Genomic DNA, 27,821 nt, shown 5'->3' with positions numbered 1-27,821 from the left:
TTTACATTTTTGTCCAATGCATTTATGGTTGAATAAATATGTTATATCGCCATTTATTAAGATTTATCTTTTACATGTGTTTTTAATTATATATATTCTTCAAATTGTATTAAAATGACTGTTATTTGTTATGTATTGTGGCCGGTTGGAGGCGCAGTTACACGCGCTTGATTCAGTGAGTCAGAATCAAATCATCAGGTGAACTTCAGCACTGTACGTGTCCAGACTGAGAGGACTCATTAAGAGCGTCATAAACACAAAACTTCACTGAGAAGATTCATTCAGAGAGTCAAAATCACTCAAACCTTTACTGAGAAGATTCATTCAGAGAGTCAGAATCACTCAAATCTTCACTGAGAAGATTCATTCAGAGAGTCAGAATCACTCAAATCTTCACTGAGAGTATGTTTTTATTTATTTTTTATGTTTTTATTTTTATTGAGTTTGATTGTGAGTGTAATACTTGAAAATGAAAAAAAAAAGATTAATTCAGAGAGTCAGAATCACTCAAACCTTTACTGAGAAGATTCATTCAGAGAGTCAGAATCACTCAATCCTTCACTAAAAAGAATCATATAGAGAGTCAGAATCACTCAAACCTTCAGCTGAACTTCATCACTGTTCGTGCCCGGGCTCTGAGAGTTTATAGGAGGTATCAGAGGAGTTTTGTACAGGATTCATGATGCTGACAGGAGCTCGTGGACGTGTGTTTGCTGTGTTTGTGATTTTAATGTGCGTGTCCGGTGTGTGTGAGTCGGGATGTGCTGACAGACCGTCACCGAAATGTTGCCCGGGACGCAATAACGAGTGTGTGGAGTTCACCGGGAGAAAGACCGTGTGTTACTGCGACACGTACTGTCAGAGGACCGGAGACTGCTGCGAGGACTACCAGACAACCTGTCGAATATCAGGTGAATTATTGCCTCAATACTCATGATGATGTTTTATATAGAATAGTTGAATCTTGATACACTGTAACACGCGCATCACACTTGACTTGATACATTTGTATCTTCTTCAGATGTGACGTCACGCTATTACCACACACTTATGAAAATCGGAGATTTTGTTCGTTTATAAGCCTGTTATTTGAAAATGCATCTGATAACACAATAAAATTACATACGTGGTAAGGTAATGCACTTTTATATTAGTCATTTAGTTATGTGCTTGTGTCGTTTTATGATTTATTGACTTACTTTTAATAATACATTTAATCATTTAGCAGTCGCTTTTATCCAAAGCGAGTTCAGTGAGCAATAAATAAGACCTAAATATTACTTTTTGGGTAATGTCTTTTATTTCTAGTTTTAGTTTATGCCCTAGCTAATCATTTTAATGCCTCAATTTAAACATATTTCTGTTTATTGCTAGGACAACATTTTTATTTTCAATGAACATTTAGGCATAGGTTTTGTTTGATTTCAACTTTCAAAAATGTCTTATAATTTAGCTAACAATAATAACCCTTGACCACAGAATACTATGCATTATCAAAGTAATAATTTCAATAATATACTACAGTGTACTACAACTTAATCCAGTTGACTAAAGTCTGCACTACAGTATTTATCACATGGTGCTGTAGATGTTTACAGAGTGTAAACGCAGTTCATTTGAGTCAGGAACGTTGTGCTCAGGAATGGATGGGAACGGACAGTTCTGTAAACACGATTCAGTAACACAGGAGTGCTATTTTAAAGAGGCAGTTGACTCAAAATTGACAAATGTCTTAAGTCTGCCTCATGGTATTTCAAACATTTATGATAGGCCCCCGTGGAACATAGCTGTGTCCTGGTCACCATCCACATCTATTGTGTGAAACTCTAGAGAGCTAGATTCCTGAGTGACAGAAATCAAGGGCTGGAAAACAGCTGCTTTTACTACCTGCTCTTCTGTCTCTGGACGACCGTAATGGATGATGTGAGGACAGAAGTATGTGTGTTGGTTATTATCATCACAGAGGACTCAGTCAGTAATTATCACTTCATGTGTGTCTGCCTCTCACCTGCTTCAACTCCAGCAACACAATTCAGACAAACTGTACGACTGTACAGAAAAAACACTTCCCACCCGAGACAGAAACAGGTGTGTGTGTGTGTGTGTGTGTTTGAATGGAAAGCAGAGCGCAGGTTATGAGACGACATCACAGCTGCAGTATCACATGTGCTAGGGCACACTGAAGACATGAATGTTCTGTGAGTCCAGGGCCAGAGGTGTAGAAGACAAAGCATCAGGGTGTTTTGACTTTCCGGAGGTCTTGACTTTGTTCCAGGAGTTTCTCAATCGATTGTTTTTGACGATGGCTCAGAAAGAGAAAACTCTTAAAACGAGCTCCAGTGTCATCTATACGCACATGACATTTACATTTTGTTTTTATGGATGTTAAAACATTTCTATGAGTGACTTTTTGTGTTGTTTAGGTAGAATGTATGATGACAGTATGTTGTGAATTTGATCTCAACAGTTCTTTAACGTTCACTTGTGTGTGTGTGTTTGTGTATGTGTTCCTGAAACCGGTGATGTTGATGTTGGCAGATTGTGTGTTGTTGTGTCTGTGATGTTACAGTCAGATGCTGTGAAGCTTGCATTCGGTCTGTTGATGTGTCAATAACAGCTTGATTTGATTTAATTGAGACCAATAAAATCTCTCAACAATAATAACTGCCAGACATCCGCCTGTGTGTGAGCAATAGACTTGATATGTAGAGCTGAGAAAAAACAATGCAAAAAATTTAGGAAAGTTAAAACAAGACCAGATTTGTGTACGTGTTTGTGTGACCAAGGAATAGGGTGTGTGGAGTAGGGTAGATATTTGTTATTTCTGGTGTTTTATGATGATCTGGGGCCTGAAAATGGTTTAAAACGGGATTTTTGTCAGTTAGAAAAATAATAATATAATATATATTTAATGTTTTTTTTTTAAGCGAGAAGAAAAAAAAACCACACGGTGTGACCCCCCTGTGCTCTCAGTCTGTAATGTAACACACTGTTCCTGATGTTCATAGTAATTGTTTCCAGTCCCGGCTGTTATCTGATTCTTCATTGTTGTTTGATGTTTAAGGTTGTGGGTCGTTACATTTACACCATGAGCTACAAATGAACCGTTATTCTTCAGCATTCACACTGTCTGTGTGGTGTGTGTGTTATTTAATGGATAATGTACAGGCAGCTGGTTGTTATCGCAGAAATAAGCCACAACAGTTTGATCAGGACCGTTGATTTTGGCAGATTGTGTGTTGTTGTGTCTGTGATATCTGAGATAACAGCCGGACGCTTGTACATTACCCCGCTTATTACACGGCTACTTACCACATGAGAAAAAAACTGGACATGAAATGTGATTTTTTTTTAATATTTACTAGCTATTTTTACTGAATGCTGACCTTTCGTGTGGACAGCAGTTTACTTTCGGTTATAAGGTCAAAAACAACGTTCCTCTCAATTCAAATATCGCGGATAAAAACTCACTAAAACATCATAAACCGTGTGGCCTTGAAACTGTTTTTAGCCGATAGGTTGTGGATAGCCTTTAAAGTAAAAATCATTTGCAAATAACTAATGTATTATTTAACAATAATTAATTTATAAAGAGAAACTCTTTTTCAGTATCTGTTTTTTATTTTCTGAAGATCTTCTCAAGAAGAGAAAACTAAAAGTGTACATTATAATGACTCCACATCTGATTTGTACTCAAAATTTAAAGAGACATTACATCTTAAATTGAAATCGCCATTAAAATAGTTTTTTGTTATATAACATTTTATCTATGCCTTAATTGTGTTTTAGTTGTAACTGACTAAATATCAAATAATTTTTATAAGTTAAAAGGTAGAAAAAAATAAAAGTGTTTCATTCTGTTATTATATCCCAGGTTCACGCTACCTTTCAGTGGTGTCCCACACACGGATTACCTGTCCCACACTTGTTTTGTTGGGTGGTGGTTACCCTAGATAACCTGGATATGGCAAATGATTTGTGGCAAATCATCAGCTCCAAAGTCAGAAGTTTGTTAAATTGAGCTTCACTGTCTGTGTGACTAGAGGAATTTTGATAAGAATATCTGTCATGTCTGTGGTGTCCTTCATAAACACCAGACTGCCGAGAGAGAGAGTTAGAGAGAGTAAGAGAGAGTAAGAGAGAGTAAGAGAGAGTAAGAGAGAGTAAGAGAGAGTAAGAGAGAGTAAGAGAGAGTAAGAGAGAGTAAGAGAGAGTAAGAGAGAGTTAGAGAGAGTTAGTTAGAGAGAGAGAGAGTGAGTTTTAGAGAGAGTGAGTTTTAGAGAGAAAGAGAGAGAGAGAGAGAGAGAGAGGGAGAGAGAGAGAAAGAGAGCGAGTTAGAGAGAGCGAGTTAGAGAGAGCGAGTTAGAGAGAGCGAGTTAGAGAGAGCGAGTTAGAGAGAGCGAGTTAGAGAGAGCGAGTTAGAGAGAGCGAGTTGAAGAGAGAGAGAAAGAGAGAGAGAAAGAGAGAGATGGCCTGCATGAACACAGGACAGTAAAGGGAAATGTTTTTGTCAGACTGAAGCAGTTTGTATTGAAGTGACCTGGTCATTCTCACTTGATGTCCGTGTTGAGCAGAAGCACATGTTCTTCCTCAACTCTGTCTCTCTCTCTGATCGCCCGCATCATCTCCTCTAGTGAAGCCCCACCTACTCTCCTGTCAATCAGCCACTGCTCCAAACAAAGGAAATGATAGGAACTGGAGAAGACTGAAATGATAATGAGCATGCTGGCAGCTGGTGAGGAACGCAGGTTAAAACCAGGTGTTATAACGGAGTCACGTGACTTCTGCTTGGCTCTGCTGGGTTTGTAGGCACACCTGTGAAGTGTGCGTTCTTCATCATATTAAAGTTGAACTATTGTGTGTGTTTGACTGTGTTGATGCGAAGGAGAAAACTGGCTGTTGACGAGGGTGAGACGAATGTATGCTTGTGTCAGAACACAGTTCATATACAAACCCATTATACATTGAAATGTGAATTTGGTTTGCATTGTGTGTCATCCTTGTAAAGTTGGATGGGACGCTTTGAACAATCCAGCAGATAGAATTCCGGATAATATTATTATTTGAGTATCGTTCTGCAGCATCAGAGACCTGTGGTGACCACGGACTTTGTAAGGGACATGAAAGCACTCTTGGGGCATCTGAAAGAAGAATATCTAGGAAAGCGCTAAGCATCATATCCGCAGAACTAATGCAGGGGAATGTGGGGAATCTGACGGGGGCTTTATTCAGAGGTGTGTGTTTGTGCGCATTGTGCTGAAATGTGTGTCACACCACTGTGGACATGAGAATGAGGCCATGAGGTCACTAAAAACAACAGAGACCGACATGCCTAAAACAAATTATGCCATTTTATAATCATTTAAAGTGATGTCATGTTCTATTATTCTAGTTTGATTTAAACCTTTATTTATTATACCTACATTTATTATACGCTTATTTCATGCGATTTGTGTCGTTTAGCTTTATACGTGCTTTGGATGTCTGTTTCTCATTAAATCCATATACATCTATACAAATATCTTTCTATGTGTTCATCAGAACAAAGACATTTATACACATTTGGAACAACTCGATGGTGACTAAATGATGACAGAATTTTCATTTTTGGGTGAAGTATCCCTTTAATGCGACCCGGGTGTATGCATGTACATCGATCTATATCAGGAGGACCAGTTTGAGTGTAAGATCAGCTGTGTGAGGACTAAGAGAGTGAAGTGAGGTTATTTTAGCCCGTCGTCACTTTCTGAGACCCGGTTTGAGGGTTGAGGTTTGGTTCAGGGTTAGGGTGTGTGTGTGCGTGTACACATACCTTATGGTACAGTACAGTATGTGTGCACACCAGCTGTGTTCGTGTGTTACGGCTGTTCTGGTGAATAACGTGAGCACATGTTACAGCGGTGAAGGCAGTCACACTGGGGTCCTGAGAAAATCGGATCTTTGTTCTTCATCTGTGGATACACGAGACATGATGTCAAAACAGCACTCTATTCTAATAGATAGTCACACACGATGCACCTCAAGTTGTGAAACCAGCACTACCGCAATTTCCACAAAGTAAATGTACAACAAACAAATCTATGAATGTTTCCTAATTTGCACAGTTTGTGACCCTTGTGAAGCAGTCGGGAGACTCGCACGTGTCTCTGAACTCCACATGAAAGAGCAGCTGTGTTATTGAGACCCACAGCGAATGTCTTTTGCTTTATGTGTGTGAGGGGTGTGTGATGTCACTACGCACACGCACACACACACGCACACACACACACACACACACACACACACGGCTGTCCACCCGAACTTTAATTTGAGCTGGTGTGTGTTTATGCATTCTATATGTTAATTCTTTCCTCAATTATACTTGCGTCATACCTTAATAGGTGTACATAAATGATTATTTAAAAGATCTGCAATGGAGAGGTTCAGAGGTATTTTGGTAGGCTAACCTGGGAGTAAGCGATGCGTTGGTTCCCTTGGTCGAAAGCATATGCATATGTCCCATAGACTCAAAAAAAGCTCTGTGATTAACAAAGGTTTATGATGTTTTGTCTATCAAGATAATCTTTTCAAATGAACACAACATTCGTTACATTTAAAGCCGAAATACAATCTGCAGAAGTAAAAATCTAATACGATGCTATAAACAGACACTTAAGGTCGCTGGATATCAACGTCACCACCACCAAGCCTCCGACAACTCTTTCAAACTAGATTAAAAATGTGTTCCCTGGTTAGTAATGTGTGATGATGTCTAACGTCCCCGCAAGCTTTTAGCAACTTGTTACCGACCACCGTTTTTAAGACACAGTAAGGCTAAGTGTTATAATTGGTGTGATCATGTCGTAGAATTTGAGGTTTTGTTTACGATTTACCAAAAACCCATTCTAAAAACCTTTAGACTTTGGAGCTATGGAACCGGAAGTTCCTAAAATGCTAACTTGTTTTATCTCTGAGCCTCTCCATGAAGAGGATGGGTATGCAACTCTCTCTCTTTTCACCCAGCAGCTCTAGACTGTGAGGTGAGACAGTGGGGTCCCTGGTCTCCATGTTCATCTGTCTGTGGAGAGGGAACAACCGAACGGAGTCGACAGGTAGCCACGCCCCCACGTAATGGAGGCAAACCGTGTCCTGATCTCAAACAGCGCAGAGGCTGTCTCGCACACTCTCAGACCTGCAGTGCAGCTAAAGGTAACACCCCACCCCAAATCTGTTCCAAATATACAGTTTATCCATAGATTGAATATTAAATATAACCAGGATTTTGTGTTGAAGATATAAAATGAGAGAATATTGGGAATAATGAATACAGTAGCATATTTAAACACAAAAGCAGAAATATCAAGATATATATTGAGGTATAGGTCTGAAAAATCTGATTCTAGGCACATAACCCAGCATCAATATCAAGATTTAAAGATCATCAATATACTGTAAAGGAAAGTGTACATTTAATGTTCCGTAACTGGTCACCATATGTTTCTTAATTCTTCATTTTTGAGAAAATTTTGACTTTTATTGGAAGTAGAGAAGGACAGACTGCGGGACATCACTTCAAATGTGTGAAACATCCTTTGTGTTAGCGCATTAGCGTGTGTGCGTTGTGTCGCTGTGTTTAGTCTCAGGAGGACACGGCTGATTTACTCTCTTTCATTATCATGATCTTCTCTTCCTCCTCAGAGGTGGCCAAAATCCTGCCTGACTCATTCAAGCGGAACTTTAAGGACCCGTGGAGACGACCACACATGCTCATGAAGGAGGAGAAGAAAAGGTACGAGCCATGAAACATTTTAGAAGGCCATAAGGGAGAAGAACAAGACAATGCTACATTAAAACATGAACACGTTCTGAAAAAGCTGAAGGCCTTGAGGTCGTCCAGTCATAAGGCCACAGTGACAGTCTAAACATCACTCTTACAGACACCCGACTACAACAAAATTATTTATTAGGTTTATGTAATGTTTCAGTTACTGTACATGTCTGTCTTGACTCTCGAGATCTCACAGTTGTCTGTGTTTAGATGTTGAATTGTTCTCTAACACATGTTCAGGTCTCTCCTGTACGCTGGTGATTCTATAAAGTAAATCTAGAAATGAACATTTCAAAGGGCTAAACAGCCGACACTCATCGATTTTTGTGTGTCAATCTGTAAATGAGTGATTTTTTTTAACACAGTTGCTATTATGATAGACAGAACTTTGTTTTTTTGGTGAACGCCTTGACCATTCTTTTTTTTCAACTGGTGTGTGTGTGTGAGTCTGGTGTGCGTGAGCGTGTACGTGTGTGTGGTGAGTATTTGTGCACGTGTGTTTGATCAACATAGGAGTTACTGTAGCTAGAATTAAACAGCAGCTGCGAGTTCACATGAAATGAGATTAAAATGGATATCTGAGGTTCTTTCAGTACAGACAGGAAATCCCAGAGACGACTCTTTCATTAATCACAGGTAAACAGTTTCACAATGATGTGTGTGTACAGTCTCCACAAGGACCTGAGATCAGCTACATTAAGCCTCATAAGAGAAACTGATTATTTAGGTTATTAAAATATGATGCTTACTTTAAATGTAAAGGGTTTGGTACACGGGTGTGGTATACCAAGGGGACAGAAAATACCATTAGGTCATAATAAAAACTATAAAAAAAGCCAAAGGCAATGTCCTATATGATACCAAAACAAACACGTGTGTGTGTGTGTGTGTGTGTGTGTGTGTGTGTGTGTGGTGTGCATATGTGTGTTCTGTAGAAGTCATATAACACACCGTCTCCCACACTGGATTTAATTAATTTGCTTAATGACTGTGGCATCTCTTCCTCCTTCATGGCGTGTGTTTGTTGACATGGTCTAATGCTGCCCTCACATGCTCACGGAAGTTCCATAATTCCCACTTCAACCCGGAAGTAACGTTTGGATTTACTAATATTTAAACATTTGTGTTTGAAAAGTTCTAACTGAAATAAAACAACATAACAACTCTATGTACAAGAAACATGGATGATAATCTGAATTGAGTAGAATAAACAGGCTGGTTCTTCTTTTTCTATACAGTGAAAGTTGACAGCGGGCTTCCAGTTTCAAAATACAAAAACCATAAAAATGATGATATAAAACCTAAAAGATTCAATGGCATTTACATTCATGTGCCAATATACCACCATTTAAGAACTTATAAACATCTGCATAAATCTATAGTTTAATTTACAAATGAAGCGATTGAAGCATTCTACGAAGTTACTTCTTCTCCTTGCCAGAGCAAAAAAACATTTATGAATCTCGGTTAGCTGCAAAGTCACGGAACAAGCATGTGAGGTAACAGCATTTGATATAGATCATGATTAAATGCTATTGAAAGTCAGTCTTAAAACTATTGATTTATTTCACCTTCACCAATTATAATTTCATTGAATGATATTTAATCTCTCTCTCTGTTGCAGTTATTGCGTTAAAATGCGTGTGAAGCAGGCGAGTTCAGCATGTAAGGTGAAGGCGTGGAGTGCCAAGCTAGTGCGGGACCGCTCCTTATGTGTCGAGTGTCAGAGCGACGCCATGGCGACCGACAACCGCTGCGGTGGAGACGGCCTGCAGAACGTCAGGTACGCATGCACACACATGCACATCCTCCTCGCAAGCAAATAAACTTCTGCACCAGTGTGTGACGTGACTGTCTCTTTCAATAGAACTTTCTGGACGGCTGCATCGGCACCTGGTTGCTCGGGGTCGTGGGTTCGAGAATCCTCCACTGAGAACTGCCACTGTCCACCGTATTCCTTACTTTTTGTCTGAACCTTCAAAGCTTTTTTACGAGGGACGTGATTGATCCAAAGAGTCTTGGAGCACCTCCTACTTTCTGAAGCCAAATTCTGTGCGTAAACTAATCCGTGAAAACTCTACAGCGCATCTGTCAACCGCGTGTCCTCCGCCCCCACCGAACCAAAACACAATCACGCTTTTCTGAACTCTACCTCCAAGATGCACCTGCACGTGTTTTTGATGATGCCTTGTATCTTCTCATTTCATATGTACTTTTATATGTTTGAATGTAAATTCTGTGTGACAGTTTGTGTGTGTATGTGTGTGCGCATATACGTATTGCGGTATGGTTGCGTGTGTTTTCATTTATTAATGCACAAGTAGTCGAACGGAAGGCTATTGTATATGAATGTTTCTATTAGTATTAGTATTGCATTCTCTGGAGATCTTTCTATTCTGCTGTGTAATTTTCTTTCAAATTCATGAATTCTAAAGAGTGTCGTAATCCGTGCCGACACAATTCTTATATTTTAATGGAATATGCAAACCGAGTGCAACCGAATCCACTTGGGGACTGGGCTACAGTCCATATGTTCACGACCGGCCTTACTTAACTATTATCAGTCAAATTTCCAAATGACAGTATGATGGTGTGTTTCTCGTTGCTGCTCGCCTCCGTAGAAATTACCTTTGGCGAGCAGCTCGCATTCTTAGCGATCTCTTGAAATGGCCAAAGAAAGAGGAGGGGGTAAACTGAACCACACAATGGGACCAGGTGTGTAAAGCTAAATGTCCCCTGTGAATCCCACCTGGTTCTCAGAACTTTTATCGTATTTATTATCACAGCATCTCAATACAAACAGGAGCGATTCACACGTATGTATACACATACTGTATTAGAACTAGGGCTGTCACAAATATTAAATAATCGTTTTTTTAATTATTAAACAATTATTGGATATAATTGCAATTATTTTAAATCCTAGTAATCAAGGGTGATATCCACCGTCCTTGATCTGCACCCACAGTTACGTTCGAATGACTTCTTCATCACATCATATTTTTCGTGTTTATGAGGTTTTTTTAAATGGTTTCAGATTTGCTGAATCTACACAAGATGACATCATGTTCATTCCTCATATCTCTGTTTTTTTCTGTTAAGGTCACTCTGTAGTAAATGTTACTAGTTATTTACAGAGTTTTCACATTTCTGAATGCATCAATTTTTTTCATTGAATAAATTAATTGTAACTAATCATTATAGCCTACAGATAAATGAATCGGCATAATCGCAATTATGTAATACTAAATTATTCATCAGCCAAATTTGATAACCGTGACCGCCCTAATAAGAACTGTGCCCGATCCATCCTTTATGGGTTTCAATTTCGTTGTTATTATTTGACTTTCAAATATTTTAACAGATTAAGTTTTATAGATGCTATATTCTACGATTTGTTATTTGTGATGCCATTATTTTATCCATTCATTAAACACTCCTGTCTCTCTTTTCCTTATATTCCGTTCATTTTACTACTGCATACTTGTTTTTTTTTTCTTGTAATCTCAGTTTGAAAGGCCTGCCCACAGACAAACAGCAGGTATTTAGTGTGCATGTGGTCATTATAGATCAAAGGGTTTGTCTCGTTGTGTGTACATATGCACACCGTCTGCACAAATGCTATGCTCATGATATATATTTTGGGCATTTTTTACATTCCTGTCCTCACCGGCACACTGAATACAGTAAAGATGGTTTTGTCACACTAATGTTCAGTTCAGTAATTCCAAACAAGCCACATATACAACCAGTCAAATATTTGGAGCTATCAAATTGATTTTCTTGAAAATGCCTCAACGCTTTAGTAGTTAAATAATTTACTACTTGCATATGAATTTCATTTTGGGTTTTTTATTGAGGAGTTATTGTGGCCAAGCATAATACCAAACCCATGTTGAATGAACCGTCTGCCCTTTTACATCATTTAATCATGTTTAGTTTCATAATCTCACACCATGTCTTACTGGATCAGTTTTGCTAACTTGATTACCTATTTTAAACATTTGTCCGAAGTGTGGGATTATGGGTAATGGATATGGTCAGGTCTGTCATCACCTCTTTCTAGTGTCAATATACAATACAAATGGGGAAGGCCCATGATCAACAATAAAAAACGGTGACATCATCGATAAGACAACATATGAGCTCACTTATTAGCTCACCAAATGAGACCACCGTTAATTTGACCAATGAGCTCATTGAAGAATTTACTATCTGTGAATAGAGATGATGAGTTGAGTTGTTCAACATCTGGACTCCATCACCAAGACTAAAGTTTAATTCCGTAAATTTGAAGATTTTCTAGAGTTTAATTCTGTAAATGTGAGGGTTTGTAGAGTTTAGTTCTGTAATTTTAAAATTCTGTATGTTTGTACAGCGTTAGGCTGGATAACAGAGGCAGGAAACATGTCATGCTTTATAAGGGCTGACAGCAGTGGATTCTGGGATTAGGGGTTGAAAGGGGTTGATTAAGGCCCAGCCAAGACCAACCATTGATATCACTGTGCAAACACGAGGGAAAGTATGTAAAACTGAAAGTAAACGATAAGATGTATGTGTTTTATCCGCAGTTATTATAGTCATAGCAGTCACCGGGTGTTAACGCCTCACTAACAGCGAGATATAAACTTGTTTTTCTCTCAATGTGGATTTTTTCCTTCAGGAGACATTCTTTATACAACAACAGCTCTAGTTTTAGATTTTATAACGTGACGTGACGAGTAAACCGATTACATAAGAATTTCTCAAACGTACCTGAGTGAAAACAGCCGCCCGCCAGTTTCGCGCGTCTCACGCGAGCCGTTAACTTGAGTTGTGAGGCTCGCGCGCAGCTGTGCACGCTGGGAATGATAATGAATATGTGGGAAATTTCACTCTCATCTGTCAGTAAAACACTTTTCGTTCTAGTCAACTTTTTCGGTTTAACCAAATATAGGTTTTCTCTCTCACATAAACAAGAACTTTTTCAAACGGTGGTCAAAAAAACAACTTGAAGTTTACGTCTTCACGAGATGCAAATCTGTCTCCATCTGCTGGTGTGGTCTTGAAAGTACTATTTACATTAAACTCTTAGCAAGATTAACAAATCAACTGTGGTATTTAACACGAACAGTGTTGGGTAAGTTACTCTGAAAAAGTAAGTAATTACTAGTTACTCATTACATATTAAATAGTGTAATTAGATTACTGTCCAAATTACTGATCAAAAGCATTACAAATGTGAGAATTATACATTAAAGCACAGATTTTAAAGTTAGACTTTGAATTTTGATGTCAATTACACTATTGCACACACATATATTGCACAAAGTATTTAGTTTAATTACATTAAAAGTATTAGTAATTAAATTACAGAAAAAATAAGAGTTATGCCTTACATTACTTTTTTAAGGGAAAAGTATTTAAATTACAGTAACTAATTACTTAGTAACAAGTTACACCCAACACTGCATACGAACCACAAATTTACCAATACAGCAAAACTATATACTAGTTCAACCATGAGATTTGAGTAAAACTATTGTAATACAATCGTAATCAATCAACTCAACAAAAAATACAATTTACTTTCACAATTACTATTTACTTTACAAACATGGTCAATGATTACTATATTAATTTATTGTGGTATTTAAACATTCACCTGTTTTACTTTCTTGTCCAAAACTATTGTTGGTAGCTCTTTCTGGATCATTTATCTATTATTTCTGAGAGCAAACTGTATCAATAAACAAAAACAATTTTAACACAGAAAACATTTTATTCAGGAATCACATTCAGGAAACAGAAATTGTTTGCTTTAACAGTATTGAAATGCTTTGCTATAAAGAAATTTCAATTATAAATGCTTTAAAAAAATGAATATTAAGGCAGACCATGTTTCTGTCCGCATTGTGATTCACATAGACTGGTATGGACACATTGCAAATCTTTAAGGTAATTTTGATAAAAATATCAGACAAAAGACAAATTCACCACCTTATTAAATACATTCAAGAGGGAATAACGAAAGCAGTGGACTTTAATTTCAAAATGAGGCGAAATATTTTTTTTAGAGCGAAAGGTGGATGACGAACATTGATCTGGAAGACTGCAGCGAACAAAATGACAGTTTGCATTTCTTCGACTTCTTTGCTCATGTATATATTTTGTCCTCAATCTTCTTTCGACCCTGCGCACAGTGACATCCACATCTGGGTTAACCTCATGATTTTTACATTGATATTAAGAGGACCGACGATCAAATAAAGGCGAGATAAAAATCTCCACATCGCAAAAATCACATCTTTTAATATTTTCATTCACATACAGCCACTTCATACGTTCATAAACACACAAACTTTTCTAGGATGGTACAGCAAACCAGCGGCCACAGTGTGTAAAGAACTAGGCAGGTGTTTCCAGTATGGATCAATGCAGGCGGCACCTTTGCCACGTCCTCAGGAAATGACATCACACGTCATGTCTATTTAAGGTTTTTGAGTTGCTGGTTGGTGGAGCTGATTTTGCCGTCCATCGAGTCGACTTTATTAAGCAAACGGTCCAAGGAAACGTCCTGGTCCTCGATCTCTGACTGTAGCCCCAGACCCAGATTCTTGAGCCTCCCCAGACCCAACGACATTTCATCTGGACAGAAATGACAATCAAAATCAGACCGTCAGTTTCTGTAAAATCTGTCATCAAAATCTTTACAGACTACATTTCTTACCAAGATTTCGATCTAGTTGTTGATGGGCAGTTCGCAGCTGTTTGTTCCTGGGATATCCATTCTGATTGGACGGCTCATTCTCCAGAGCTGCAGAAGCTCCAAATCCTGTTTGAACAAACATTTGTTCTGTGATGGTGACAGACAGACAGATGTGCTTATCTGACCCAGAGCTTCTGTTTGTGTTTTTATTTACCAGATGTGTCCATTTTCCTGAGGTTTGGATGACTGGCCTGATATTTGCCTTCATGCTGTCTGCTCTCTGAAAGTGCATTCTGCAAACTAAAGACATTGTTGTTATATAACTGACAAAATTACACTTCTTAAAACGTTTTATTCTGAAAGCCTGCACTTAAAGTTGTAAAGTTTGTTTTTTTAGTTAAAAGTATGCATGAATTTTTTTACAAAAACATGTGAAAATGATTTTATTTCACCTGCTGCTGCCGTTGTAGGACACAGGCTGGTCCTCTTGTGGAGGTTTGGCTTCAGGCTTTGCTTTGAAATAGTTGACCAGTCCGCCCCACACACTCTTGATGCTGTTTATATGCCTCTGACTCGTCCTCATGTCCTGCTCCATGTTGTCAATCATTCTCTCCGTTCTATTCAAAGCTTCACCCTGACGAACTAGTTCCTGTCAAGACCGAGAGAGAACCAAGACCAATTAAATGAAGAAGATGCGTGATAAATCCGGAGGCAATCTTGGACATCGAGCTGACATCGAGCTTTGGCCTTCTGAAAGTTTCCTCTCACCTCTGCTGTCTCGGTTCCAACTTTCTCAGACTCGTAGATGTGGGAGAGAGAGCGGAAGCTGCTGTCCACGGCGGACTGCGCAGTGTGCATCACCTCTCTCTGCAGCTGCTTCTGTCTCCTCTCCGCCGGGCTCAGTGAACTCTCATCAGGATCATCATCAAAGTTAAAGCCTCTACTCGGCCCTGTGCTCTCCTCTTCATCGGCAAAAGGGTTGGTGGATTTGGGATAGGCAGACATCTTGAGATTGAGTCAAACACAGGAAACACACAACTGAGTACTGAGCAACTACATACAAACATACTAAATTTTACCATTGCAAAGAATTATTACAACTGATTTGAAGTATTACCTTTAAATGGTATAGCATTTGCTATAGTACAATTCAACTATAGTACCCAAGGATTGGCGACACGGACCTAAAACTCTATCACGGTATTTCCTGGTATTTGTTGCGATAATAATAATGACGATATATCCATAACGCTGTTTTTTGTATTAAGTGACAGTAGCTGCATGTAGTCTAGACCCTCAGAAAAACAAATATTAATCAAAAACTTACCCCAAAATCATGCACCTACTTAAATATACCTACAGTATTTTTGTAAATATAAAATATAATAGTGACATTCGACTTCAGAGGGTTGTATTAAAGAAAATTTAAATGAACAAAAGCTCAATAAACACATCATGTCATACCTAAACTGTATATAGCCTATTTTTGGGTGGTAACGATCGCATCACGCTGTCAATCACTCTCTCTTGAACTGTGTGAATATTCTCTTCTCACAGAAACATGTACTGAATCTGTCTATGATAACAGGGAGAAGCGGATAAAATTAATCTATTTAAATAATCCACGCTTTCATAAACTCATAAACGTATTAAAAATAACGTAAAACAAATGAGGCAGCAGTGCTGTGTCGTTATTAGAGCTCATGTCATGTGGAGCTGCTCCGTTCATCCTTTATGACAGGCAAGATATCATACTATACGAATATTTACCAAACAAATTCAATAAAACGAAAGTGAAACTAAACATTAACAACCATCAGACTTTTTAACGAATTAACAAATGTATTTCATATATTAGAATGACGTGTGCGGTTTAAAGTTGTTCCGTTCTTATCTATCCTAGGTAATCGGAGCCGCTATCTTCAGTTTACAAACAAACCTGCCGAAAATACTTTAGCCTGTTATAAAGCCCGTGATGTTTCCCATCGATCTGTCGGAATAAACCGCGATATAACGACAGTTTTATGATCAATTCGTACCTTTAATCGTACCTTCGTTGTGTTGTACTCTCGCTATCAGCTGACTTCTACGCGGAAACAGCTTCCGGTGGCGTCATCGTGACGTCACTGTCTCCTCCCCTCGATCGTTTTCGTTTTTGTTGTGAAATTGAGTGACGTGATGCTCTCCAATGTTGAAAAATTGACTCACAATCCTATTTCTTCAGCGCATTTACTTTTCCCCAGTTATAAATAATACACACGTTTCACAGTTAATACTTTCATATTAATATAATACTCTAAATGCCGTAATACCAGTGGATCCTTAGTATAAAATAGTTTTTACGTGGTATCTATTGAGTAACAGTAATGTTAAAAAACTAAAGTATATAAACAGTTTAGTTTAGTTAGATACAATAGTATACTATGCAATGAAGTATACGGCACGCTTTGTATAAAAACGCCCATTGTAAATAATACAAAGGGTCATTTAGAGCTTATAAAAAGTGCTCACTGATGATGCTTAATTCACGACACGCCTTGCTCGCGCCCTCACACGGTCTATCATTTGTGCCTTCGCACTTGCCGTATCGCGGTGGGCTTCTCCTTCAGCAGCAGAAATCATCCCGATTTGAGTGTTTTAAACTTCAGCTTTCCTGGCGTCTCGCGAATCATGTCCACGCGCGGCGGCACGAGCGAGTTCTACTTTAACACGGTGCTGTCGCTCGCGAGATCACTGGCCGCCCACCGACCAGCTCCCGTGGAGAAGGTACGAGAGACAGACTCTGTACAAGCGCGCGGTGATTCTGTTGTTACCGTGTCGATTGCATGTTGCAATGCGTTGTTGTCGTGTGCGCGACAGGTGCCTGGAGCTGCAGGAGTGCGCGAGTTTGTTGCGCAACCCAACGATGATGTTGCGCGCGCTCGGTGCGCGCATTCTAGTGAAGTGCGCCGTTGTTTTGTGCTTCACTTAAAAACACGCAGACGGGTAATGCAGTGATTGTGATGCATTATACCATCAAAATTAACCGAACTTTTATCATAGTAAAATAGTAATCATGTTTTTTTCCCGTATCCTTTATATGTGTTTTGTTATAACACAGTACCGTACCATAGTTAAACAGTACTTCATGTATTAAAACCATTTGTTATTAAAGAGCTCTGTCTTATGTTCACCCATTATAATCCAACACAGATCTAAACAAAACAAAACTGGTTTGACGAAACCATATTTGCTGCTGATCGTTAATTGCGTATAAATAAACAATGAAGTTTCACGCGCTGTTTGTTTATCAGTGTCAGCTGAGCAGATGCAGGCTGTCATTCACACAGATGTCAGGCACCGAGTGGTGTCAGTTTTATACACGTTATAGTTAATACATTTGATAACAGCAGCAGCAGGTGCACTTCCTCTGGTGAAATGCATTGGCACACCGCAGACGTCTGCATGAGAACGCATCTTTTGTGTTAAATTCCACGCGGGGATGTTGCGCAGTGCAGTCAGACAGCAGACACACACACACACACACACACACACTCTCTTTAAACCCGCTGCGTCACAAGTGTTTATTTGAACATAATATTTGCAGCCTCATCTTCTTCTACACACCTGCCTAAAGAGTCCGCTTCAGAACATCAGTTTCAAGATATCAAAGCATTCCAGATCCTTCTAACAGATTGTTCTTGTTCTGCAGATGGTCGACTGATACGCTTCTTCTTATCCTTCTTTCATAAAAACCTTCTTATCCTTAAAACACTTTGGCTACCTGATAACTGAGCAGAGTGGAAAATGCAAACACTTAATGTTAAATCAACAAGAGTTACTTTTGCACGGAATGTAACTGCTATATGTGTTTGTTAAAGATTAAAGCTTTGTGTTAATATGAAGAAAAGTGTTTAGGACTGTAAAGAAATACTCCGATCTCTCTTTCTTCCACAGGTGCAGAAATTATTATGCATGTGTCCATGCGACAGTCGCGGCGTCTTCACTTTAGACGTCCGGCGCATGGATGCTGTGATCGCTCTGGCCGTGTTCCTGGTCGAGTCAGAGTTGCAGGTGAAATGGAGCTGTCGTGTATCGACTCCAGATTGATCTCACGCTGCAGTCAATGTGTTTTACAAATAAATCTGGATGTTTGTTTCACCAGATGAAGTGGTTGGAATTCACAGATGACTTCAAATAACTTTAAGCACATTTGGGCCAGGTTTAACAGACAAGGCTTAGCTTAAGGCAGGACCAGACCTTAGTGAAATTAGGATATGTAAGGAACGTTTATAAAAATGACTGGTTTATTTTAAGATATGTCAGGGCAAGTTATTTTCAGTTAAGACAGGTCAAACATTCGTTTAGTCTCTCAAACCTTTGCAGTGAAACCGGGCATTACTGTTTTAACACACACATGGTGTTTAGATTTTGGTGATCTCTAACTCTTATTTAAAACAAGCAGATTTGTTTTCCCATCAGTTTTATTCCACTGCCATTGTGTTTCCTTTCTGGGAATATTGCGTTTATACAAATACAGCAGACACACACACACACACACACACACCCATGTATTTTGCTTTTGGTGTTTATCCGATCAGTGTGTCTGATATATGAAAGCAGTTTCAGATCTGGACTGCCCAGCCGTGTACTTCAAGGGACAGTTCACCAAAAAATAGAAATTCTGTCATCATTAACTCACCCTCAAGTTGTTACAAACCTGTATAGGAAGACATTTGTGAGAATGTCAGGAACAAAACAGATCTCAACCCCATGGATTGAACGATATATTTATTTTCCCTACTGTGGCAGTAAATAGGGGATGACATCTGTTTGGTTTCTGACGTTCTTGCAAAAATCTTCCCTTGTGTTTAGCGAAACAAAGAGACTTCATACAGGTTCGAAACAACGTGAGGCTCTGTAAATAATGACAGAATTTTCATTTTGGGTGAAGTGTCCCTTTCACAACACTGTGATTTTTCTCCCAGCACAAGGACCTGGTGGTCAGTTACCTGTTGAATCTGCTGAAGGGATTACCCAGAGTTCAGTGGGTGGAGGAGAATGATGGAAGAAAGAATAAAGGTAACGGATTGAGTGTCTGATTCTGTCATCTTTAATGTGTTCATCATAAGTGTCTTCAGAATAAACACCATTAACTTTTATTATTCACAGTCCTAGTATTACTTCAAGCATTTAATATTCAGACGGAGATAGTTTCCATTCAGTCTTTGATTTTACCCTTACACTTTGCTAGCTCGAAGAATTGCTTAGTTTCATCGATTATTGATATGTAAAGAATAGCAATTAAAAACACATTCCATATTTGCGTTGTCCTTTTTGTATTAATGAGTTAATTCTCATTCATGAAACACGAGCGGAACAATTTTTTTCGTCAAGTCATTACTACATACATTTTAGGATTCATGAAATGTTGGTATTTGCAAAATGTTAGTTTGGACAAAAAATGTGGGGGACACAGTTTAATTGAATAATCTACTGGTAAGCAATGGATATAGCATATTAGTATTTTATGCATTTATGCAATCTAATGTAGCCAATCTAGAGGGTGAAGTCCAGAGGATTCTGTCATAGATACGTCATTTGCGTACCTAAAATTCATAGGCGCGGAATCAGCGTGTAGGCGCACATTAATTATCAAATCAGTTTGTTTAAAAATGAGAGAACTTTGAAAATCTTTCAAAAGTCATGTTTTTTTAATTTTATTATGCTCCGTGCACACATACATTTGGTTTACTTCTATTTAACGTCTGCATTTACATCTGCAATATATCTACAATACATCGTTTGCTCATCTGCAATACGTCTCGGAGACGTCTGCTGTTAGACGTCATAAAGACATCTAGTAAATTTCTGTGAGATGTTATGATTTAGAATGGATGTAAAGCTGCTCTTTCTAAGATGTTTAGCAGATGTTTTTATTCAGCAGATCTCCGAGAAGTTAATATTAATATTGGAAGTTAATATTAATTAACTTCCAATTTAGGCATTTGGCAGTCGCTTGCGACTTATTACAGGGACAATCCCCCTGGAGCAACGCTCAATGACACACTGGTGGTGGATGCTGGGATCGAACCAGCAACCTTTTGATTACCAGTTCAGTGGTTTAACCCACTAGACCACCATCTCCAATTATTACAGATGAGCAAACTTCATATTGGAGATGTCTTGCCGATGTAAATGCAGACGTCAAATAGACGTAAGCCAGATGGATTGTGCTATCTGGGTTATCATGTTCTTATAGTGTTTTATTTTTTGTGTTATTATGGCTTAAACAAAACAAATCAACTGCAGTTTGACTGATATCAATTGGATTGCACAATAAAAACATGATTGATCTCATTTTGGAACCAAACTCTTCAAATGTTTATTTTTGTGTCTCCAGAGACTCTTCCCATGGCAGAAAACTTCAGCTTCTGTTTGGTGACTCTTCTGTCTGATGTAGCGCAGAGAGACACTGAGTCTCGCTCACAGGTCGACCCATCGTCTTCACACCATCAGTTTGTGAATATTAGTAAAAGGAGGTCTGTTTCCATGACACCTTTTCACTTCAATTGTGTTTCATGATCAGGTTCTGGAGGCTGTGATGGGTGTTATGAGGTCTTTCTTGGAGCTTTGTCAAACACCTGAAAACCATGATAAAGGTGAGCTGATGGAATCAAGGTGCACTTTACACACACACACACCTGACTCTCGTGTTTTTTGTTCAGTGTACCTGTGCAGGTATGCGGTGCCCTGTCTTCTGGGTGTGACTCGAGCCTTCGGTCGCTATGGTAACGGCAGCGAGCCCCTCCTCTCGCAGCTGTTCCCGCGAGGATCGACGCAGCCCATTCATCGCGTTGCCGTGGAAACCGAGGGCGTTCGGAGGAGATCGTTCAACGACTTTCGCTCCATCCTGCCCAGCTCTCTGCTCACGGCGTGTCATGGAGATGCACTGAGACGCAAGAGCGCCGCCACACATCCGGACATGCAGGTCACAACCACACACACCCACAGTCTCTCAGAGCTGGCGTCTGGTTCACAATCACATGATGTCACTCAATAACATCTGTGTTTGATTGACAGGTGAGCTCGGAGAGAGGCGGCCCATCACCCTGCTCACCCACAGCACCAGGGCCGCAGTATTTCGAAGGTAAGTTAAGGTTTGATCTGTCACTGGTCGAATCTCTGTCTCAACCTGAAGTCTCAACATTCTTCTACAGTTTAGAAAATATTATATATATTCATTCGGTGACTTAAAGTCAGAGATTGTGCAACTTGTTTTATTTCAACAATAAGCAATTTGATATTCGGTCAGAAAAAAGTTGATGGATGAGTCCTGGGCCCGTATTCTTAAAGCTTCTTAGATTCCTCTCAGAAAGCTATTAATTTAGCTTAAAAATCTATGTTGGAGACTTGGCTTAACTTTTATTTAGTGATGAGTCGGGGGGTTCACCGCTTTACAATGTACAGTATGACACAGTCTTTTGAAGACTGATTGGTGGATTGCCCGAGAAGGGAATTTTTTTGTTCTGTTGAACACAAAGTGAGATATTTTGAAGAATTTACGTCTCGATATGGAAGAAAAACAATCGCTTCTTCTGTTTCATGCTGACTTTCAGAGTTAAGATGCTTTATGAATGACCTTTTTCTTAACTAGGATTTTTTCCGACATTTTGAGGGAAAACGCCCATATTTTAAAAATCATGTTTTTTATTGTGTTATCATGTCTCAATTTTGTTTTACTGTGTTTTGTAAGCAGGATTTTCTGAGTTTTTATTACTTAATAAAAAACAACTGCTGTTTTATTGATATTACTTGCAGTACACAATAGGAATCATGATTTTTTTTACATATTTGAACTCTTCACTTTTTTAATTAGTAAATACACATACGTATCTTTATATGAACATGTCACCGATTATATTGTTTTATATTTTATTTGAATTTGATCACATTTCATATAATATATAAATATGTCAGCATGAGACCTCATTCTGTAATATTCCTATGGATAAATGCCTGAAAGAGACCCATCCTCTATCAACCAATCACTGTGATCGTAATCAATAAGCTTGCTGACATCATCCATAGCAACGAGGTCAACCCCGTCCTTTCACATAGCTTAAGATTTCTTTCTGCTCCTTAGTTAAGGTTGCTCTCAGCAGCTTTGAGAAAAGATTTAAATAGGAAACTCTTAACTAAAAGCTTTGCTGTTGTTTAGGAGAACTCTTGGTGTTAACATAAACTGTGGGAGGGGCTTGATGACATCAGCCTGGAAGGGTTAAGTTGTTTAAAGGGTGAAACAAGTTATTTTGATGAAAGATTGGTGTTTGATTGTGGTGATGAATAATTTTGTTTAATGTCAGGTTCATATCTGTCTGATGGAGGTGCAGTGAATCCAGATTATTATTTCACCACAGTCAGTTCAAGCTTCTCCATCTCTTCACTCTTCACTGGTGCCGGTGCTCAAGAGATCAGCGTTCCTCTGGAGATACTGAGAGATCTTCTGGACATGGTTCGCCCGCACACACACACACTCACACACAGCATAGTGTCTTGATAAAGTGTGCAAGTGTTTATAAACTCATGGTGTGATGGTTCAGTGTCACACACAGAGTTTCTCTGCAGGTGATGGAGTTTGTGTCGGATTCATTCCTGAAGTCTCTGGATGCTGCCGTTGCCGACGTGATGGAGGTAAGATCCAGAGGCTGTTATTGAAGGGCTTCACATAACATGTTGCATAAACATAGCAAAAAAAGACACATTCCTCATTTAGGACACTTTATTTGAAATAAAATGGTCAAATCCCCCAAACACTGAACTGATCTTTAGTAGAAAAGGTTTAAACAATGTTTTTATGCTTTTTTAATTTAGATTCATGTAAACGTGAACAGTTTACAGATGTTGGGAGTCTTAAGTAATAATTACAATAACTTGAGACATTCAGTCAGTATGCTTTAGTTATTAAATATTGTTGTTTATACAAATATTCACACGGAGGAAAGAGCACATTGCTTTTATTGCAGAATATATTTTAAGTGATAGAAACATGTTTATGTGTTTGCTTAGTACCTGTGTAGGAAGATATCTTATTTACATTTTTAATAAACTGTCGCTTTCACAAGACCAACAGAAGTGAGTCTGCCAACTTTCTGCTTGAGTCAATACAAACTGTGTGTTATTCCAGTTAAAGTCTTTGTCATGTTTTGTCTTGGATTCATTTTGTCTTTTTTTGTAGGCCAATCCAGGCATCGATCTCTTCTACAAAGCGTTCAGTGACCCGCTGTATGTCAGCGTGTTTAAGATGTTGAGGGATATGCTGTATTATGTCAAAGGTGATTGAAATCTCATCTCTGGTGTATGTGATGATCTTTGACCTTTGCTTCACCGTGTGAATGATTCACGTGTTTGTTCGGTTCAGATGTGCAGACGGGTTTTGTGACGGAGGTTCATGACTTTGTGCTGGAGCAGTTCAGCAGCAGCCAATCAGAGCTGCTGAGGGTTCTGCATGAAGTGCGGTTGCCGGGGGAACCCAATCCTCTCAAGCTCCGTTGTCACGCCAACGCCGCCTGTGTGGACCTCATGGTGTGGGCTGTCAAAGATGAGCAGGGTCTGTTTACATCACGCTAACAATCACTGATATCTTTATTTATAGAGTAAAACATAAGCAACACATTTCATTTTTCAGTACAACATTTAGCTGATGTTTTTATACAAAGTGAGGTCATAAAGACGAATGTAACTTTGATGAATCATTTAATCATCCAATGAATTAATTTTCATGAATGGTGTTTATTTCAGGAGCAGAGAACCTGTGTACCAAACTGTCAGAGAAACTTCAGTCCAAAACATCCAGTAAAGTCATCATCGCTCACATGCCTCTGCTCATCTGCTGTCTGCAGGTAAACGGTCCGATCTGACACCAGTGTGGAATGGAACATGACAGGATTACCCGTCTGTCTATCTGTCGCAGGGGTTAAGGCGTCTGTGACCCGTCTGTCTCTCTCTCGCAGGGTTTAGGGCGTCTGAGACCCATCTGTCTCTCTCTCGCAGGGTTTAGGGCATCTGTGACCCGGCTGTCTCTCTCTTGCAGGTTTTAGGGCGTCTGTGACCGGCCTGTCTCTCTCTCGCAGGGTTTAGGGTGTATGTGACCCGTCTGTCTATCTGTCGCAGGGTTTAGGGCTTATATGACCCGTCTATCTCTCTGTCGCAGGGTTTAGGGCGTCTATGACCCGTCTGTCTCTCTCTCACAGGGTTTAGAGCGTCTGTGACCCGCCTGTCTCTTTCGCAGGGTTAACGGCGAATGTGACCCATCTGTCTATCTGTCGCAGGGTTTAGGGCGTATGTGACCCATCTGTCTCTCTCTCGCAGGGTTTAGGGCATATGTGACCCGTCTATCTCTCTGTCGCAGGGTTTAGGGCATATGTGACCCGTCTATCTCTCTGTCGCAGGGTTTAGGGCGTATGTGACCCATCTGTCTATCTGTCGCAGGGTTTAGGGCGTATGTGACCATTCTGTCTCTCTTTCGCAGGGTTAACGGCGAATGTGACCCATCTATCTATCTGTCGCAGGGTTTAGGGCGTATGTGACCCGTCTGTCTCTCTTTCGCAGGGTTAACGGCGAATGTGACCCATCTGTCTATCTGTCGCAGGGTTTAGGGCGTCTATGACCCATCTGTCTATCTGTCGCAGGGTTTAGGGCGTATGTGACCCGTCTGTCTCTCTTTCGCAGGGTTAACGGCGAATGTGACCCATCTGGCTATCTGTCGCAGGGTTTAGGGCGTATGTGACCCATCTGTCTCTCTCTCGCAGGGTTTAGGGCATATGTGACCCGTCTATCTCTCTGTCGCAGGGTTTAGGGCATATGTGACCCGTCTATCTCTCTGTCGCAGGGTTTAGGGCGTATGTGACCCGTCTGTCTATCTGTCGCAGGGTTTAGGGCGTATGTGACCCATCTGTCTATCTGTCGCAGGGTTTAGGGCATATGTGACCCGTCTATCTCTCTGTCGCAGGGTTTATGGCGTATGTGACCCGTCTATCTCTCTGTCGCAGGGTTTATGGCGTATGTGACCCGTCTATCTCTCTGTCGCAGGGTTTAGGGCATATGTGACCCGTCTATCTCTCTGTCGCAGGGTTTAGGGCGTCTGTGTGAGTGTTTTCCTGTGATCGCTCACTCTGCCACGATGTCTCTGAAAGATTTTCTCGTGGTCCCGTCAGCGGTGCTGATTAAACTCCATAAATATCACAGTCAATACAGCTCGGGTGAGTTCAGTTCTTTTTCTGTGTGTCCTCTCTCTGTATGTGAAGAACAGACTCAAATCCTTTTTTAACATTTTTAGGAGGCGGGATCAAAATCAACGTGACCAATGAGCATTCTCAGTCCACTCTTAACCTGCTGTGTAACAGAAAAGATCAGCCGTCCATGTACGAGCAGCTCAGAGACGTCTCCATCGACAACATCTGCAGGTCACAGTCCAGCCAGAAGTCATTTCCAATGATCTCATTCATATCTCAACGAGTGACGATGAGACTGTGATGAATGAATGATGTCACTGATGTCTGTGGGTTTTGTATGTCCTCTTCCAGATGTCTCAAAGCGGGCCTCACGATGGATCCTGTTATAGTGGAAGCTTTCTTAGCCAGTCTGTCAAACCGTCTCTACATCTCACAAGAAAACGACAAGTGAGAAAACTAACACGCTCTCTTTTTGTGATGCTGTCTTTTATTTTCGAGTAATGTTGACAGGGTTAATCTCTCCTCAGGGACGCCCATCTGATTCTGGACCACACCATTCGAGCGCTGGGACACATCGCCGTGGCGATGAGAGACAGCCCTAAAGTGATGGAGCCTATTCTGCAGATCTTACAGCAGAAGTTCTGTCAGCCTCCATCACAGCTGGATGTGCTCATCATAGATCAGCTGGGCTGTATGGTCATCACCGGAAATGTAAGAATCACTGCTGTGTGTGTGCTGCGTTTTATTCTTAGAAATTTGATTTGATGTTGTTGTGTTTCTCTAACACGTCTGTGTGTGTTTATTTCGCTACAGCAATACATTTATCAGGAGGTTTGGAATCTCTTTCAGCAGATCAGCGTGAAAGCGAGTAATGTGGTGTATTCTGCTGCCAAAGACTACAGAGATCATGGATACAGGTGTGTGTGTGTGTGTGTGCGTGTGTGTGCGCGCGCACGTGTGCCGGATTGAAATCACCGTCGTAATTAATTTATCAAAAAAATATATGTACTTGCATATTTGTATTGAAAAAACGTTCCTGTGATGAAATTGCAATATAACATTTTAAACTCAAATGAAGTGTCTCTTATAATATAACTATTTATATTTTCTTTTCTTAATATAAACAATAATTGATATTATTATTTTACTTTATAAAAAACGTTTTGTAGAATTTTGTAGTTTCATTTTCTTCTTTTAAAGTTTAAACCGCGTGGTATCGCAGTCTAAATTCGAAATATGAGCGAGAAGAACCTTTACTTGGCTAAACTTGTCTGTTTCTTTTGCTTGTTATCAGAAATAATCTACAGGGCCTCTATTGTTTGTGAATGTGTACCGGAAGTTAAATTGGGGTCACAAACGTTCACGTTTGTTTATGTTGTTAAAATGAAACGGTCTATAGATCTCATGTAAAGGCTGCACTTCAATAAAATTGAAGTATATTTAAAATGTCAAGTATATTTAAAATATATTTTTTTTTAATAATACCTTTTATGTTTTACAAGAAGTGGCCTCCACCAATTTCATGACAGTGGTTTTACAACAATATAGTTTATTTTTAAGAAAACATAAGCTATCCATAAGCGTCTATTGTATTGCATATTAAAGATCATTTTATTATATAGCAATTATTTGATATTAAATATATAGTTGAAGATTGACAGTAGCTTACTGTGACCAAATCTCCTCTTGGGGCATGTGAGGATAATGTTATTAGAACAAATGATAAATGATGATTTTTAAATGATAAATGATGAATTTTATAGGTTGAGGTTTTGTTTTAGATGTAGAGTTTGGGTTAGTTTTATAATTGTCTACGGTTTATAAAAATCATCTGTTTGTGTGTGTGTGTAGGCACTGTTCTTTAGCTGTGATAAATGCTCTGGCCAATATCGCAGCTAACCTGCAGGGGGAGCAGCTGGTGGACGAGCTGCTGGTCAATCTGCTGGAACTGTTTGTTCAGCTCGGACTCGAGGGCAAGAGAGCGAGTGAGCGGGCCAGTGATAAAGGAAATGCCCTCAAGGTCTGTCTGTGTTTGTCTGACTCCGAGATAATCCATCAGTAATCTGTTATAATACAGTGTCAATCAGAAACAATACACACACGGCAACAAAAT

General features: G+C 39.5%; 3 protein-coding genes across 7 annotated transcripts in view; 2 read left to right on the top strand and 1 right to left on the bottom strand.

Annotated features, from left to right (window-relative positions):
- Positions 1 to 572: 572 nt before the first annotated feature.
- si:dkey-178e17.3 (somatomedin-B and thrombospondin type-1 domain-containing protein) lies at positions 573 to 11,264 on the top strand. Of its 2 annotated transcripts, none has more exons than XM_056772539.1 (5): positions 573 to 911; positions 7,003 to 7,188; positions 7,678 to 7,768; positions 9,432 to 9,590; positions 9,675 to 11,264. In XM_056772539.1, the coding sequence occupies exons 1-5, from the start codon at positions 680 to 682 to the stop codon at positions 9,778 to 9,780; spliced, it is 774 nt and encodes a 257-aa protein (XP_056628517.1). In that variant the 5' UTR covers positions 573 to 679; the 3' UTR covers positions 9,781 to 11,264. The 2 variants fall into 2 exon arrangements, with proteins under 2 accessions (XP_056628517.1, XP_056628518.1); XM_056772540.1 differs by having other exon boundaries at positions 576 to 911; positions 7,006 to 7,188.
- Positions 11,265 to 13,548: 2,284 nt separating this feature from the next.
- Positions 13,549 to 16,671, bottom strand: snap29 (synaptosome associated protein 29). Of its 3 annotated transcripts, none has more exons than XM_056772537.1 (6): positions 16,535 to 16,671; positions 15,264 to 15,500; positions 14,948 to 15,144; positions 14,710 to 14,795; positions 14,517 to 14,621; positions 13,549 to 14,434 (listed from the first exon to the last, which is right to left on the bottom strand). In XM_056772537.1, exons 2-6 carry the CDS (start codon positions 15,498 to 15,500, stop codon positions 14,274 to 14,276), a joined length of 786 nt encoding a protein of 261 aa, XP_056628515.1. In that variant the 5' UTR covers positions 16,535 to 16,671; the 3' UTR covers positions 13,549 to 14,273. The 3 variants fall into 3 exon arrangements, with proteins under 3 accessions (XP_056628515.1, XP_056628516.1, XP_056628514.1); XM_056772538.1 differs by having other exon boundaries at positions 16,547 to 16,671; XM_056772536.1 differs by lacking the exon at positions 16,535 to 16,671 and adding an exon at positions 15,613 to 16,515.
- A 465-nt stretch (positions 16,672 to 17,136) lies between these two features.
- The window catches only part of pi4kab (phosphatidylinositol 4-kinase, catalytic, alpha b), a 32,561-nt gene continuing 21,876 nt past the window's right edge, over positions 17,137 to 27,821 (top strand). For both annotated transcript variants that reach the window (XM_056772530.1, XM_056772529.1), the window contains exons 1-18: positions 17,137 to 17,261; positions 18,432 to 18,548; positions 19,463 to 19,556; positions 20,878 to 20,966; positions 21,064 to 21,136; positions 21,203 to 21,465; positions 21,558 to 21,624; positions 22,841 to 22,989; positions 23,103 to 23,168; positions 23,713 to 23,809; positions 23,896 to 24,084; positions 24,276 to 24,376; positions 25,606 to 25,735; positions 25,813 to 25,939; positions 26,060 to 26,155; positions 26,236 to 26,419; positions 26,522 to 26,625; positions 27,560 to 27,728. In XM_056772530.1, coding sequence (XP_056628508.1) covers positions 17,166 to 17,261; positions 18,432 to 18,548; positions 19,463 to 19,556; positions 20,878 to 20,966; positions 21,064 to 21,136; positions 21,203 to 21,465; positions 21,558 to 21,624; positions 22,841 to 22,989; positions 23,103 to 23,168; positions 23,713 to 23,809; positions 23,896 to 24,084; positions 24,276 to 24,376; positions 25,606 to 25,735; positions 25,813 to 25,939; positions 26,060 to 26,155; positions 26,236 to 26,419; positions 26,522 to 26,625; positions 27,560 to 27,728 — 2,211 coding nt within the window. In that variant the 5' untranslated portion in view covers positions 17,137 to 17,165. The remainder of the gene's footprint in view (positions 17,262 to 18,431; positions 18,549 to 19,462; positions 19,557 to 20,877; positions 20,967 to 21,063; positions 21,137 to 21,202; positions 21,466 to 21,557; positions 21,625 to 22,840; positions 22,990 to 23,102; positions 23,169 to 23,712; positions 23,810 to 23,895; positions 24,085 to 24,275; positions 24,377 to 25,605; positions 25,736 to 25,812; positions 25,940 to 26,059; positions 26,156 to 26,235; positions 26,420 to 26,521; positions 26,626 to 27,559; positions 27,729 to 27,821) is intronic.

This window comes from Triplophysa dalaica, chromosome 18 (assembly GCF_015846415.1).
Source record: "Triplophysa dalaica isolate WHDGS20190420 chromosome 18, ASM1584641v1, whole genome shotgun sequence".
NCBI lineage: Eukaryota > Metazoa > Chordata > Actinopteri > Cypriniformes > Nemacheilidae > Triplophysa > Triplophysa dalaica.
This window is presented reverse-complemented; position numbering and strand designations above follow the sequence as displayed.